Source organism: Neolamprologus multifasciatus, chromosome 6 (assembly GCF_963576455.1).
Source record: "Neolamprologus multifasciatus chromosome 6, fNeoMul1.2, whole genome shotgun sequence".
NCBI classification, from domain to species: Eukaryota; Metazoa; Chordata; class Actinopteri; order Cichliformes; family Cichlidae; genus Neolamprologus; species Neolamprologus multifasciatus.
This window is the reverse complement of record NC_140444.1, coordinates 28675926-28690412: the sequence shown is the minus strand read 5'-3', so window position 1 is coordinate 28690412 and position 14487 is coordinate 28675926. Positions and strand designations below refer to the sequence as shown.

At 44.2% G+C, this 14487-nt stretch overlaps 2 protein-coding genes and 2 non-coding genes across 4 annotated transcripts; 1 reads left to right on the top strand and 3 right to left on the bottom strand.

The window, feature by feature from the left end:
• eif3ba (eukaryotic translation initiation factor 3, subunit Ba) lies at window positions 1-6285 on the bottom strand. Its single transcript, XM_085162929.1, has 19 exons — window positions 6052-6285; window positions 4850-5042; window positions 4604-4723; window positions 4452-4509; window positions 4143-4271; window positions 3870-4027; window positions 3497-3628; window positions 3329-3395; window positions 3196-3242; window positions 2907-3117; window positions 2741-2813; window positions 2516-2638; window positions 2345-2423; window positions 2011-2149; window positions 1772-1897; window positions 1425-1502; window positions 1062-1170; window positions 863-975; window positions 1-567 (listed from the first exon to the last, which is right to left on the bottom strand). The coding sequence occupies exons 1-18, from the start codon at window positions 6149-6151 to the stop codon at window positions 875-877; spliced, it is 2043 nt and encodes a 680-aa protein (XP_085019055.1). The 5' UTR covers window positions 6152-6285; the 3' UTR covers window positions 1-567; window positions 863-874.
• LOC146517232 (small nucleolar RNA SNORD60) lies at window positions 1618-1702 on the bottom strand. Its single transcript, XR_014874792.1, has one exon. It is a non-coding gene; the product is annotated as a small nucleolar RNA SNORD60 (small nucleolar RNA).
• LOC146517231 (small nucleolar RNA SNORD60) lies at window positions 2221-2302 on the bottom strand. The gene has a single exon (XR_014874794.1). It is a non-coding gene; the product is annotated as a small nucleolar RNA SNORD60 (small nucleolar RNA).
• Window positions 6286-6439: 154 nt separating the features above from the next.
• Window positions 6440-14333, top strand: brat1 (BRCA1-associated ATM activator 1). The gene is made up of 12 exons (XM_085162927.1): window positions 6440-6816; window positions 7473-7621; window positions 7717-7864; window positions 8094-8550; window positions 8883-8990; window positions 9146-9237; window positions 9324-9424; window positions 9789-9984; window positions 10229-10302; window positions 10994-11078; window positions 11167-11453; window positions 12515-14333. Exons 1-12 carry the CDS (start codon window positions 6690-6692, stop codon window positions 13433-13435), a joined length of 2745 nt encoding a protein of 914 aa, XP_085019053.1. The 5' UTR covers window positions 6440-6689; the 3' UTR covers window positions 13436-14333.
• Window positions 14334-14487: the final 154 nt, after the last annotated feature.

The window sequence follows — 14487 nt, the reverse complement described above, 5'->3', positions numbered from 1 at the left end:
TCAGGTGGTATTCTGTTTGTTTATTTAAAGGTTTTCCCACTGCGCGCCCCCTCCCTGTGTGAAAGTCTAGTCTGAAAGGAGGAGGATACAGGCCACTATAGCGCCACATCAGCACATTTATTAACAAGGCTACTTGTTTATTCACAACACCTCCACCCCTGAATGGTATGGCACTCTGTGCTGCCCTGTAACGACAGACTAGCATGGTGAGGCTAGTTCAAAAAAAATCCCCAGGGGGGCTTGAGGAAGGTCCAACACAGGATGGAGTTTGAGATTAGACACTGAGACTCCAACTAATGAACAGAGTAGGAGGCAGTTTTGCTAAATATCAAAGTCCACAGAGGAAAAAAAAACGGGGAAGATGATGCTGAGAGACAAAGAGAAAATAGGCAATACAAAGTATTCTCTTTTGTCTCTCGATGAAGCTGCTGATCCGTAAGGCGCACTTTGATGATGAGTTGAACGTTGCGGCCCGAGATGAAGCCCCAAGATTCACAGCGTGGTCGTCGTCCTTCTCCAATCAATGACGTAGCTCCTCTCTCCTCCTTCCACACAATAACGGATGGACTGAAGGGGAAGACGAGAGCGGAAATGCAGAGTGAGACTGTGAGCAAAAGGGGGGGTGATGAAGATGCTGCTGACTGTATGAGCATGCGGGAATGGCATTAATTTTTCTGTTTGCCACTTCAGATTAAAACTGAAGACAACATGCATCCCCTAATTTATATGCAGCCGCATTATGTGGACTAATGAAAAGTTTTATAGCTGGATGTTTAAAATACAAACACATCTCCACAGTGAAATCAAAGGCTGCAAGACAAATTGCTGACAAGACTCCACAACAACCTGTGCAATATGTTACCTGCGTAGGGGACTACAGATCTCCAATGGGAATGATTTCTTCGTTGATAAAAAACTCAATGGTCTCTTCCTCCCAGTCGTCCACATTGCTGTCCAGCTCATCTGTGTCCACTCCTACATGACACAAAAATTTCAGCACTCTTAAGAAAAAGCCTCAAAGGCAAGTTAACAGTGAGTGAGATAACAGTGAGAGGCCCCACCTCCTCTGAGCTCAAGGCGAATGCTCTTCTGTTCTTGATAAATCTTCAGCGCCTCCTCCCTGTACCGTCGGTAGTCCTCCATCATTGCCCTGCGCTTGTCCACCAGCTCCTACTCACACAGAGCAGAGTTCAGCATCATAACCCACAAAGCTTACATTTCAGTGTGAACACACAACTTGCATTACCATGAAAGCATGTAAAGAGATACAGGAGATGATTAACTTGCAAATTAACAGGACAATAAAAAGGGGCCTATCCAATGCTGATGGAAGAGGTGGGGGACAGCACATGAAAAACTGGGAAAAGCATTTCCAACAAACTCTCCCAAAGATAAGTTTAAATATAAATATAAACAGGTCAAACCTTAGAAGCCTTGGACTGGCTCAGACGATCCTTCTGCTCAAAGATCTTTGAGTATTTCTTCAGATCCTTTTTGATCATCTGTAAGAGAACAGATGAGTGTATATGACAGCATGTTAACGTGACAGATGGCTTCACAATCACAAACGCATCATCACAGTACATGGTGGACACATGTATAATGTGGTGTAGCTGGGAGCCTCAGATTAGAGCTAGAATCAGGAGCCACGGTGCAGCTCTCATACGAGGTGTCAGAAAAATTATGTTTGTCGTCACTGGCTCTACACACTCAACAACACACACACACACACACACACACACACACACACAATATAGAGAAGAAACTGTACCTTTATCTGTTCTATGCTGAGCAGGGTTGGAGGTCTTGGTCTCCAGAGCAGCTGACAGAATCGATCCTTGTTGTTCTTCTGTAGGAGTCGGCCCTGGAACGTCCACAGCCAGTACGCATTGTCCACCTAGCACGCACGTAAAGGTGGAGAAAAACGAAGTGAATGGATGACAGAAAAAGACCAGATTGCATTTCCTCTCATCTGCAAAGGACTGGCGAGGCCTGAGGAGCGCTACGCACCTTGTGGCTCCACCACGAGACGGAGGTGACGACGTAGCGACCCGTTGGATCCCACTCCACGTCAGAGGCCATGTAATGCTCTGCTATGTTCATCATGGTGCAGTCTGACGTGTCTACAAAGGCAAGAGCTCCGTTCATACTGCAAAGGAGAGGCAACGCGGTTATATCCATGTACAAAGACACTCATCTCTACAGATACTAATGAAACACAAGCCTCAGATTAGCGTTAGAATCAGGAGCTTAGCTCTCATACGAGGTGTCAGAAAAAATGTTTAGTTTGTCATCAGTGGCTTCTTATATTCATCTCTTACACACACACTCAGATAAAACCTACCTCCTGAGCCCAGCCAGCACCATAAACTGTCCCTGTGGGCTCCAGAAGATACTGTTGGCCTGCTGCTTGTCAAACATCTCTGTGAAAGGAAAAGTGTCACATTCAGTTTAGTGGACACATTAGAAGCAACAACGCTCTGCTATAACATTGCATGCCTGTCCTTCTACTCACTTATGAGCTCGATCTTGCCGTTGTTTTTGACATGATAGAAGGAGGCGTTGATTCTTGGCGACTCGCCGTGGAGGACAGCAAACTTACTGCCATTGGGCTCCCATGCAAACGCTATGATGCTTTCTAGAAGGAAAACAACACGAAGGGAAACCGATTAACTTCCTTTCTGTGGAAATTAGAATTACTTGCAGCTCATTTCTGTGTTTGTACAAATACATGTCTTACCCTTCATCTCCACCACATCGACAGGAACCTGCTTCTCTCTCATGCGGAAGATTTCAAAGTTGGTAACGACACCCTGAGAAAGCAAAAAAAGTCAACTTATTATTTCTTGGTTTTTTAAAAAAGAGATCTGTGACATATAAGTTGTTTGTCCTCCTTCTATGAGTACCTGTGTTCCTTTGGGAGTCCTGTCAACTTTCACACACAGATAATCCCCGTTTCTCTGCCAGTGCAGTTTGCAGTCGACGACATTGAAAAGATTGCGAACGCGGATCTCCTGACGGGAGGGCATCTGCATCAGAGTCACCCTGGCTGGGATGTCTTTGTCCTCGGGTACCCAGAATGCTATGATGTTGTCACCAGGAGACCACGAGAAGTCCCTGAAGATGCACAAACATTAATATCTCTATACAAAATGCCATTGCTTTTAAAAGCATGAGAGTATGAAGAACTCTTACTTTATCCCAGTAATCTTGAGACTCTTCTTGTCCAGTAAGCCCATAGACTAAAAGAAGAAAACAAAACATAAACCTTTAATATCATTTGCACATTTCATTTAAACGCATCTAGACTGTTTTCAGGCCTACTTACCGGAGTTTCATAGATACTCAGTGTGTCTGGCGTCATCCTTGCAAAGAACTTCCCATCATGACTCCATCTGACAACAAACATGTAAAATTAGAAGATGCATCCAAACTCTGCAAGGAGCAGCAAATTTGACTTAAATTAGATTTAAAAGAGAGAAAGCATAATACTGACTTAAAAATAGGCCAATGTGCAGAACTCTCGCAGTGGAAGCCTCGCTTCTTCTGTCCGGTCAGAATGTCCCAGATGATGATGGCCTGTGGGTCCTCCTTGGTGTCCATCAGTGGACTGAAGGTCACCACATACCTGGAAGCCAACACAACCACACATTAAAATCAGACAGTGGCTCACAGGCCAACTCGGCACCTCTTTAGAGTGCTTTATCTGCACATTAATCATCCTTTGCTGTCCCCAGGTCATGGTGCAACAACCCACAGGATTTAGGTGACGTTGCCTTATTTACAAGAATAAATAAATACTAGAACGGGATACTCTGTGCACTATAATGTGCTTCTTTGGATTTAAAAAAAAATCGACTTTTTATTACCTTTCACATGGCGAGAAGTCAATGAGGGACACACCCTGATGGCTGAACCTCTGAATCTGTTTGAACTTCTCGCCGCCCCACAGTGCGATTCCCCGCTGGTGGAACGTAGCCAGGTAGGTACCTTTAGGAGACCATCGGACGTACGTCTCTGTCCAGCGCTGCATCAAAGCAGGAAAAACATCAGAACTCTCCAAACCAGTGACTACTGACCAATCATGTTCGATACAAGCCCTGCATTTCCCACCAACTCTGTGTGAGTAATTAAAAACTCACCGCTCTCTCTTCAACTGTGATTGGCTCTTTAGCGTCGTTGGAGAAAATGGCAGTCCTCTCTCCAGCTTCATAGATCACACTGTACTGGTCACGGCAATCTGGGTCCTCGATCCAATGGCGCATATTCCCCTGAAAACACAGACAAAGTAATTGTTGCTTGCAGGGTTTCAGGATAGAGACTGTCCTGTTGATTTATGAAGGTCAACTTAATAATGAAAGTGCTGACATGAAGCTATTTTTGTCAAACAAATTCTAAGTCTTATAAACAGATTCATTATATTATGACTGAAAAGTTAAGGTAACACTTACAAAGTCTTTGAAAGGCTGCTTTGCTGGAGCTTCCCATTCATCGCTGATGTTCATGTATCTGAGAAAAACAAAGGGGTGATTATTTACTTGTATTCCAAGTCTGGCAAGCAATACCTGGACAATGCATTTACTGGGTGGTACTGCATACTCACTTGTCAAAGTCAGTGAAGAGGTTGACCCTAAACGTGTGTTGCTTGTCGAGTTTGTATCCATCTGCGTTCTTGACTGCTTCGAGGGCTTGAGTAGGAGAAGCATACTCCAGGAAGATGTAACTGTAACGAGGAGAAAAAACAATTACTACAAAACAAAACAAAAACCCTCTGCTTCAAATCCATAAATCCACCTTGAATCAAAACAGATGCACAAAAGAACACAGAAGAAAACATCTGTGGTCTTACCCTTTGGTCATGCCATCTGCATCTGGGTAAAACTCGGTCGTGATCTTGCCAAACTTGGAGAAGATCTTGTGTATGACGTTCTTGAGCTTTTCCAAACGCTCCGGGCCCACCTGAGGGACGTTGTCCACCACCACCACCGAGTCTATGCCGTCTGCCTCCTGGGGTTTCTCCCTCAGGATGTCATCAAGAAGCTCTGAAAAGTGAAGGAGGAGGGTCAGGGGTGATGAACAAGCTGATCGGATTGTGTGGGGTTGGGGTTCTTATCTCATTTTAATGACGACCTTCTTTTCATATACAAGAACCAATCTAAACTTTATAGCCACCACTTCAGTTACTGGAAGGGAAGACTGCATCGTTGAAAGAGACACAATTCTTTTGTTTAAATTTCCATTAGAGATGTGTAGGTTTAAGCTTCATGATTTGTAAGTAGACAACATATAATGACATCGTAATAAAGTTGATACAATAGTACATCTCCTTTACACTCACTGCTTAATATACATCATTTTGATGAGGATAAAGAACCGCTATGCTGGCGTGTTTAGCTTCACAGAAGCTATTTCATTTGTGTCTTTGTTTAACTTAAGCTTGCATATTAATATTAAATGGTACTAATTTTGTTGTAAATTTACCCCAAAGTTTCTATATACATAAATAATTATATTGTGACTACTACAGACAAAACACGTGTATCTGATGAGTCATTTTACCACAACTGCAAAACTTGCACAATTGAAAAGCTCTACTGAGCAAACGCCCGTCAGACCTGGGTTAGGATTACCATTGAGCTACAACCAGCTGCCCCATTCAAACTACTTTATATAGGCAAACAGCACAGAGAAAATAATGTGCCCTAACGGCTTTACTAGCCAAAATCCTGTTTCAGTTTTTCAGATCGCATCGCACAGGCCCCAGTGTGGGGTCTGGGTGAGGCTGTAACGGGCGTTAAGTACACTGTGATAACGTTATGTTGGAGTTTTTTGGAGAAAAAGGGTGGTGTCGCTGTTGTATTCCTGGTAATTACGCTTATGCATCCAGCTCATGTTCACTGTTAACTATTCACTGTTCACTATTACTACGTGCCGGTGAGCAGAGAGGCAAGCTAGCTAGCTTTGTAGCATCTAAAACATCCCCACCATTGAGCTCTTAGCTAACTGCTAACAGCAGGCCGGGAAGCCGGCGTTTTTCCTGTGACTGCTTACCGTCGTCGTCGACATCGTCCACGTAGTCCTCCGGGTCGCTGAAGGAAGGCTCCTCCTCTTCGTACTCGGGGTCGTCCACCATATCCACCGTTTCTTTCATTTAACAGAACTACGACACGGACTTTTGTCTACAGCGGAGCAAAAATCCCGAAAACGAAAAGGCTGGCGATCCTCAGCCGGTGCAGCACCATGTGCGGATCCGTGAAAATGGACGACGTGACGGAAACGCCACACCGGAACCTCCTCAAAGGCGCGTGGAAAGGCTGCGCAGAAGCAGTAAAGCTGTAAAGCATAGGGACCGGAAGTACAACAGCTACTGGTGGTAATTTTCCCCCTCGGTGATGTTTAGAGATCAGCGAAGAGCGCAGCGGCGTGAGACCCGCCCAGAAGCACGGAAAAGGAAACGACACACCGGTAGATCCGAAACTGTTTCCCGCGAGACGTTCGTTTAGTAAAGTACAAAAACCAACGACTTTGTGTGTTTAAAGTGGCTGCTGTCTGGTCTGTACTGCATAATTTAGCTAGAGGTCACATTTACATTGACATGAATGGTTAGAGAATGTGTAGACTTTATATAACTCCTAGTTGTAAAGACCTAAGCTAGCAACGGCGGTTATTAACACGCACACCTTAGCACCATGGACAGAGAGTGTGTGTCACTGCTGCCCCGGGTCTGTGAGGTGCTGGCGGCCTCAGGGAGCTCGCTGCCCGATGACACCATTCTGGAGAAACTGCTGGACTGGTTCACAGCGCTCACCGAGGCTGGTTAGTAGTACTGACCCTAACAGGATAGTGTCTTCATTCTTCCCCCTCTCCCACTATCTTTCTAATAGGAGGATCGATTCAAATATTATATTATTAAAAGTACCATCTAATACCATCTAATCGATACTATGTAACCCTCGACCCTGGGTTGAATAACAGATATTTTGAAAATGAAACAAACATGCGATGTCTTTTTTGTGTTGACTGTCACTTCTGCTTGATTTATGGCTTATAGCATATTTAAACGACACAAGCTGAGACAGAGACAAGCACATTTACATTCCAGTTCTCCGAAAAAAAAAAACCCAGCTTCAAAATACATGAAAAGCTGAAAGGTGTGTTTTAAAGAGCCCTCATTCTCCAGAGAACTGATCTAAACTTAATACCATGCAGCGAATCACTGTATTTGTAGGTGATTATTACTCAGATTATATCACTGATATTTGCAGATAACATTTACACTTTGTAAAAGATCCCAAAACTCAAAGATACTTATATATATATATGTTATATTGCATTAATAAAGATAAATTTACATTTAAAATGTTCCTTTTTCATGTATTTTATACCATTATCATTTCTCTTTATGGTGCACATAAAAAAGTGATCCTGTGTAAATCTGTATCATTGTTTTTCTTTTCTTTCACTCTTTGAAGGGGAGTCTCTGCTGGAGGCCTGTCCGTGTCTGCTTGAGTTCATATCTGCTGTGATTCATGACACGGCTTCAGCCCCAGGTGTCCTCTCCTTCACTCTCAAACTCATCGGCTTATTGGCTGCTGCTGAGGATGACTTCATAGTTCTTAAGGTAGAGCTTCTGACGCCTGGTGCATTTAGTAAAATGTTACAAAATATTCCAGTGCTTATGTGCCCTATTATTGTGCCTCCCTCTCTCTCTTGCAGGAGTCCTTAGTTCTGGATCTTGTCTTTAGCTGTCAGCACTGGCAGGAGATAGGGGTCTGGGAGGATCCCTGCATACGGATTGGCTGGATCCAGGGCTTAAGGACCACACTGCAGCATCCAAATGGTCTTAGCTTCTTTATACAAGCAGGTGAGTTTTGTGCATCGATTCATGAGAGGGGGATCATTAGTGGTAAGGATAATATGCTATTTCTGTTCATCCTTTCATTTGTTTGCTCCTGCATATCAAATTCAGGGTCACTGGGGGCTGGATCTTTCCCAGCTGCCATAGGGCGAGAGGCACTGTGCTATAGGTATTATATTGTTGTAATTCTGACACATCCTCATATATATGTATTATCTTTGTTTGGTTTTTTTAGATTTCATTGAGCCGCTTTTGCGACTCCAGACAGACACAAGCCTATTTGTTGCCTCAGCTGCAAATCAAATGCTCGCCCACGTCCTGCTGTTCTGTCAGCCTGTCTCATCTATAGGATGTAATGGCACCGATAAGAAGGAAGATGAGCAGAACACAAGCGTGTCCAAGGCAGTTGTAGAAAACCCAGCCGAGCCCATGGAAATAAACCAAGATTGCACCGCTGTTGTCGATGCAATCTCAGAGTACCTCAAGAGGGCGCTGGGGGTTCCCAAGGGAAGCGCACAGCTTCATCAGTGTCAGCAGACCCTCAGATTGCTGGCTCTGCTCCTGGGCCAGACCAAGCCTCCTCTGCATGACAAGCTGCTGCAGACAGTCACAGCTTCTCTGGAGGAAATGGTGGCAGCAGATTGTAGTGAACTCACACTGCCTCTGATGGATGTCATTCTAGCTGCATGCAGGTAAATCCCTCATAAAACACAGTAGAGTGTAGCTTTATTGAGTTGTCTGTCCTTTTTGGTCTCTACTAGAGATTATTTAGATTTTAAGTAGTGACTTTAATAGGATGGTGAGGACAGTGGAGCTTCCTGGCTGAATATGGAAATCTGCTAATAGATATAGCATCAATGGCTTTGTTCTGTTGATCTATGCAATACAACAGGACAGTGTAATGGTCAGCCATCATTCACAGCATTTACTTAGTGGTTGTTTTTAAGTATACATTAGTGACTGTGCTGCTGTTCAGCCTCTTTCTGGTTTAGTTTATAGACTTTTGCTGTGCTTGCTCCTGCAGCCGCGTCCCAGACCAGTGCATCACCCGTCTTTTAACTTTCATGTTGAACGTCAGGAAACCTGCTGACCTCGTCCATGCTGCAGCTGCTTTTCTCCGCGGCGGCCATCAGTAAGCACAGCTTGTTCAGCCAACACAAACTCTGTACACAAAAGACTGTAGAGGTTGGGTTTTCTGTAAAAAAAAAACATGGGTATTTGTCAGTCTAATATCTTATCTGCAAACTTTTCTTCTTCTTCTTCTTCTTCTTCTGGTTTTATTTGCAGTGACCGTGTCCACACGGCTCAGTCTGTGAGATTACTGCTGCTACCCCTCGACATCATATCTGGCCAGAACCTACTAGGCACAAACACTGCAGGTGACCCACAAAGACGTACACTCTTGAGAAAAATCGATGTTATCTTGCATTTATGTTATGGAGTAACATGAGATCTGGGCCTGTAGGAGACATGCATCGGTTTGCCATGACTGAGCAGCTGAAGAGCAAAACCTGCATCTCCATGATCAGTGTGTGTCTAACAAACACACCTCAGATCGCACACATGGTGAGTGTAAGGACAGGAGAGAGTGGCTAAGTAAATATTGGATCTTTTTCGGTTAACACTATAATTTTTAATTCCTCTGTAATAAAACAGACTTTTTAGGGTATTTTATTTGTAATTACAATGTAATTATATTTACATACACACAATTAAAGGCAGGCACACTAGAATAAGGTGATAACATGTATAATAATAATTCTTTCCTGTACTGTACACTTAAGTAGATGTATGTAAACATAATTACATTGTAACTTCTGATAAAATCTGAATGATAGGAGTAACACGCCCTTAGTCGCAGGCCACGTTATAAGGTGTTAGCTTTTTTTCTAACGCATGGAAAGGCTTATAATCTGCCTCTCTCCCACAGGATCCTGACTGCCTCCCCTGTGCTCCGAATTTAATCGTGTCTGGAATTCTGTCGTTACTGAGGATCTGCAGCGGCGACTCGTCCTCCTCGTCCTCCTCGTCCGCTGGCTGTAGTGAAGTTTTCAGGAATGTCATTGGCAGTGGGAAAGTTCAGAAATGTGCTCTAGAGGCTCTGACAGCTGTCAGTAACAGCCCAGGTAAAGCTGTCATTAGAGTTAGAATCCATATTACATGAATGGAACTAAAAGGGAATACTGAAAACAACCAATCTCTTTATGGAGGATATAAAGACCTTCAGTGCATGTATTAAAAGTAAAGTGATGAGTTTTTAAAAATTCTGTAAGATACTTCTACAAAACAAAAGTAGTATATGGCATATGTGAAAAAAACAAATGTTAAAGGAACACGCTGAGTTAATTTATGTGTCTGTTTGTGTTTCAGGAGCAAATGGCAAGCTGACTGACGTGCTCACACTTCTGATACAGTATTTGGACAATCCTGATTCTGATCCCACTGTAAGTTTGTGCGTGTTTTTGTTCACAGATGTAAGATCATCACAACTATCAGAGATTTGTACAGCTGCTTTGATTCACACCTAAACTGGCTGTAGGTGTGAATTAAAATGTGAGTCTGTTTCTCTGTGTTTGCTCTAATATGGATGCACCCTGGCTCTCATCCCATTACACTGGGTTGGGTCAATATCCTGACCTGTGGAAGATCTAGCTTAGAGTTTCATTTCTAGTTTGTTGTAAAGGTGATGGATGTGGTTAAAGTTGGAGTTTGTCAAGTTTTTCCATAGCGCACAAAGCCAGGAATATCTCTCCCCAGACTGTGGTCGTAACACACTGTTGTCTGAAAGTATCACTGTACGTTGAAGGGACTGTCACTTCTTTCATTATTTGGAACTAAGAGTCCCAAACCATCCACCAGATGGCGTCAGTAACCTGAGTATCTCAACCTGTTTTTGCACAGGTCAAAGTTAAATTTCTTTTGCTCACTTTCAAGCATCAAAAATCTTCTTCACACAATTTTCTGTAATTGTCATAGAGTCATGTAAAAAGCACAAGTTTCTGCTTTTTATTTTTGAATGGACAAGAACTAATGAGATAGAGAAAGGTTCAAGATTTTAAAAGGCAGGTTGAGGGGAACAAAAATGTTTTTGTGGACTGAACATCGTGATAAGATCACTGTGTCTTTGTTTTTCAGGTGCTACATAAGTCCTACCAAGCCTTGGTAAAGTGGATGAGTGTTTGCACAGACGTCTCCTTTATAACAGACCAGCTCAGACACGGTAAATCACAGCGTTAGCATCTTCCCTGTAGCTCATAAAGCCTGTGCAATAGATCTGCACAACAAATCACATTGTTTGTGTCTGTTAGATCTCGTCCAGGTGGTGAAGAAGCGTGCGTGTGACATGCGCTGGGAGGTAAGAGACTCAACGGTGGAGTTTCTGGGGCACCTGGGAGCGATGCGTGTCTGCCAGGCGTCAGCTGAGCAGGCGTGCGATGCCTCTGAGGCCCTGCTGGGTGGCTGCTGCTGTACCACTCCTCTCCTCAGGGAGGCTCTGCAGGATCCAGAGAGTTATGTGAGAGCCAGTGCGATCAAAGCACTGGCACAGACAGTGATGCACAGCTGGCAGGAGGGGGCAGCACCCACACAGGAGCAGGTGAGAAGAAGTAAAGGCAAACCTGTCGAAATAGGACCGAGGAATGTGTACATGAACGTGCATGCATGACAGGAGGATAAAGACACATGTGAATACTCAAGAACAGTAAATATTAGAAACTTAACATTATTATATATGTAGCATGTATTCGTATAACAAACTGGTTTATTTTACCTGCTTTGGTGCAAATAAAAGTGACAACATGTGTACTGAAGAGGCAACAAGAAGACGTCGCTCACAGATCGCACAGTGTGGCCACAGATCATTCTTCTCTCCTCATCCCTCCAACTGATTTTTTTCTAGTTTTGCTTCTTGGTTGGTGTTCTTGTCACCACTGGAACAGATACTGATAACACCCAAGGGCATTATCAGTATCTGTTCCTTTTAGTAAGAGCCCTGCAAAATGTCCTCCAGCAGGCTTTATCACCAAGCTGTCAGAAGAAGACCCAGCATCCTTCAGTGGAGCCTGTGGGCACAGATTGGCACAGGCATTAGTAAGAAAACACCTGAACTGGCAGGTTCACCAGTGGTGGCCCGTTGTTTTCACAGATGATCTTGCATCCACAATAATTATATAATTTTTGCCGTGGTCTGTCCAGACTCTTTCACACCTGCCACATGTGCTCTGTGTGAACCTGCACTTGTTTGAGTCAACTGTTCAGCTGGAAGGAGGTATTTTTGTGGCAAAGGCAATAACACGCTGTGTTTAGTAGAAGTAAAAGGCTTATTCTGAGAGGGCAACAGAGCAGAGATGCAGTGGGATTTGGCGTTTATTATTGTGCCTCAAGACACAGTGACATTAGATGAGCTGGGCGTCGAACTGTGGACCTTCCTAATAGTAGACAGCCTGAGCTGAAAACGCCTCCAGCTTCTGTTCAAAGCATCAATTGCATTAGGGAAGAATTTTTCCACTTTTTGTTTTGTTCTGTGGAATAACAGCAACACTCAAGATAGAGATAGTGGGGCTCAGAACAGATATCAGATTTAAATGATAATAGTTCATCTGTAGTTTGATTTGAACTTGCCCGGTTTTGCTAACTCGATGTCCCGTCTATCTCCAGACTGAAATCGTGACCCAGCTGCTTGAGATTCTCTCCCAGGACACAGAAGGGTTTGCCAGGAGGGCTGTTGTAAAGTTCTTCATCGCCTGGTTCTCTTCACATACGTCACACACGCCCCCGTCGTCGCCTGCCTCCCCCTCCTGCTCTCTCCTCATGCAGTCTGTGCGCTCCGTCCTCTCACGAGGCTGTGCCGATCTGGACTGGGAGGTCAAAGTTCACACGCTGGAGCTGGCGGAGTTGCTGCTGGACAAAGCCTTTTTGGGGCACGGGAGTTACACGAATGGCTCGGACGCACGTCCGGCCCAACCACACGCGTACGCTGTGATGCCTGACCGAGCCTACACACTTCACACACACGGAGACACGCGCGCACAGGACGCGGAGTCAGATTTAGTCGACGTGTTGAAGAGTCTAGTTGAGCAGGGAGTCATCTCTGCATTGCTGAGCGGTTTGGTTGACTGCGATAGGCCTGTAGCTTTAAAGGCCTGTAGACTGCTGATAACACTCAGAGTGACGGTTTGTCCAGCATCGCAAGGGGACCCAGATGTATCTGGTGCCACGGCGACAGTTGCCAGAGTGTCCTGTGAGCTGCCCAGAGCAGGTTGGGCACAAGAGATCAGAAAGATACTGGGTGTAAGGACTGAGGCTAATGCTGAGAGAGATTTAAATGCACTCAATGCCACCAGCTTTGAAGACCACAGCGAGGAAGGAGCGAGCGCTGTGAGTCACTGCGAGCGCGTAAGCGTGTGTGAAGCGTTGGGCTCTCTGGGTTTGGACGAGAGGCTGGAGATCCTCAGTAGAAGCAGTGACCACGTGCATAACTCGCCCCTCTCACTACTGCAGGACATACTAACTGTGAGCACCTCTCACTCTCATTCAAACACACAACCAGGGCAAGAGGTCATAGTGGATTGCTACTAACGCACACACAAATAAATCAAGGTACATTTCTCTTCATGTTGTTGTAATATTGAAATTCGTTGAATCCAAGAGGAGCACGCTAATTGTGGTTTTTTATTTGTTTGCTTGTTTACTTCTTTCATCTGGGTATTTGTAATGCAGCAGTTGAGTTGTAATCAAAAAGTTTTGTGACTCCACTCCACTGATTTAAATGTGCCCACTGTCACCTGCACCTTTACACCACTCACAGTGCCACTGCTATGAATCGCTCCCAGCTTGGATGTCCAAGATCATCCCTGTGAGTGAGACCAGGAGAGTGGTTGTTGATTTTTCTGACCTACTTCTGAATTTGTCCCGGGGGATCACCCCCTCAGTGCCAAGTTCTCCCGTAGCACCCTGAAGCATCAAAGGGAGAACGTTCACTCCAAATTACACACAGCTCACTGAAAAGGCAGATTTGGCTCCCTGCGACTTTGTCCTCTCTTCCGCAACAAAATTCAAGTTGAAGGCTCGCAGTGGAAGAGATCCAGCCTTCAGGAGGAGAGAACCATAAAGGCACAGTGACAGCATTTTTACGCCTGTACTTACAAACCTTTTTGATCATATTTCATGTAATTAATTTAAAAAAAAGGCCCATCATCCTATAAGGACCCCAGCCACATTTAAAACATATAGCTATAGCAATGTGTTGCAGTAAATTGTTAGTGCACCATTTTAAATGAGAATATGAGCTAAATATAGACAATCCCAGAGTTGATGTGACGCAAAAGAGTTGCCAAACACTTTCTTTGCCATGTCCAACCTGCCACTGAATGATGTCACAGTGGCCACTCACATAAGTGGGATGTAAAAGCTCAACTGAAGTTTATTTACATCAAAATCCTCTAAATAAATGCATATTTTGTGAAAAAGCGTGTTATTTTATTACGTTTTTTATCAGTCACTAAGGGAATCTGTGAAGGCGTCCTCCGCTGCATCCTCTGACTGTGTAGATGTTATTTTGTTGTGCTTAAACGCACACAGGCAATCTTTAAGCTCAGGTTTCAAAACTTGACATTTCCCTGTCAAAAGCG

Excerpts from the sequence above, each read along its gene's own strand:
- eif3ba (XM_085162929.1), bottom strand. The coding sequence starts at position 6,151 with ATGAAAGAAACGGTGGATATGGTGGACGACCCCGAGTACGAAGAGGAG. Across the intron at positions 4,272-4,451 it reads AGCAGCCTTTCAAAGACTTT|GGGAATATGCGCCATTGGAT; the intron begins GTAAGTGTTACC and ends CTGTGTTTTCAG. Across the intron at positions 2,814-2,906 it reads GGACTCCCAAAGGAACACAG|GGTGTCGTTACCAACTTTGA; the intron begins GTACTCATAGAA and ends TTGCTTTCTCAG.
- brat1 (XM_085162927.1), top strand. The coding sequence starts at position 6,690 with ATGGACAGAGAGTGTGTGTCACTGCTGCCCCGGGTCTGTGAGGTGCTG. Across the intron at positions 8,991-9,145 it reads TTTCTCCGCGGCGGCCATCA|TGACCGTGTCCACACGGCTC; the intron begins GTAAGCACAGCT and ends TTTTATTTGCAG. Across the intron at positions 9,985-10,228 it reads AGCTGTCAGTAACAGCCCAG|GAGCAAATGGCAAGCTGACT; the intron begins GTAAAGCTGTCA and ends TTTGTGTTTCAG.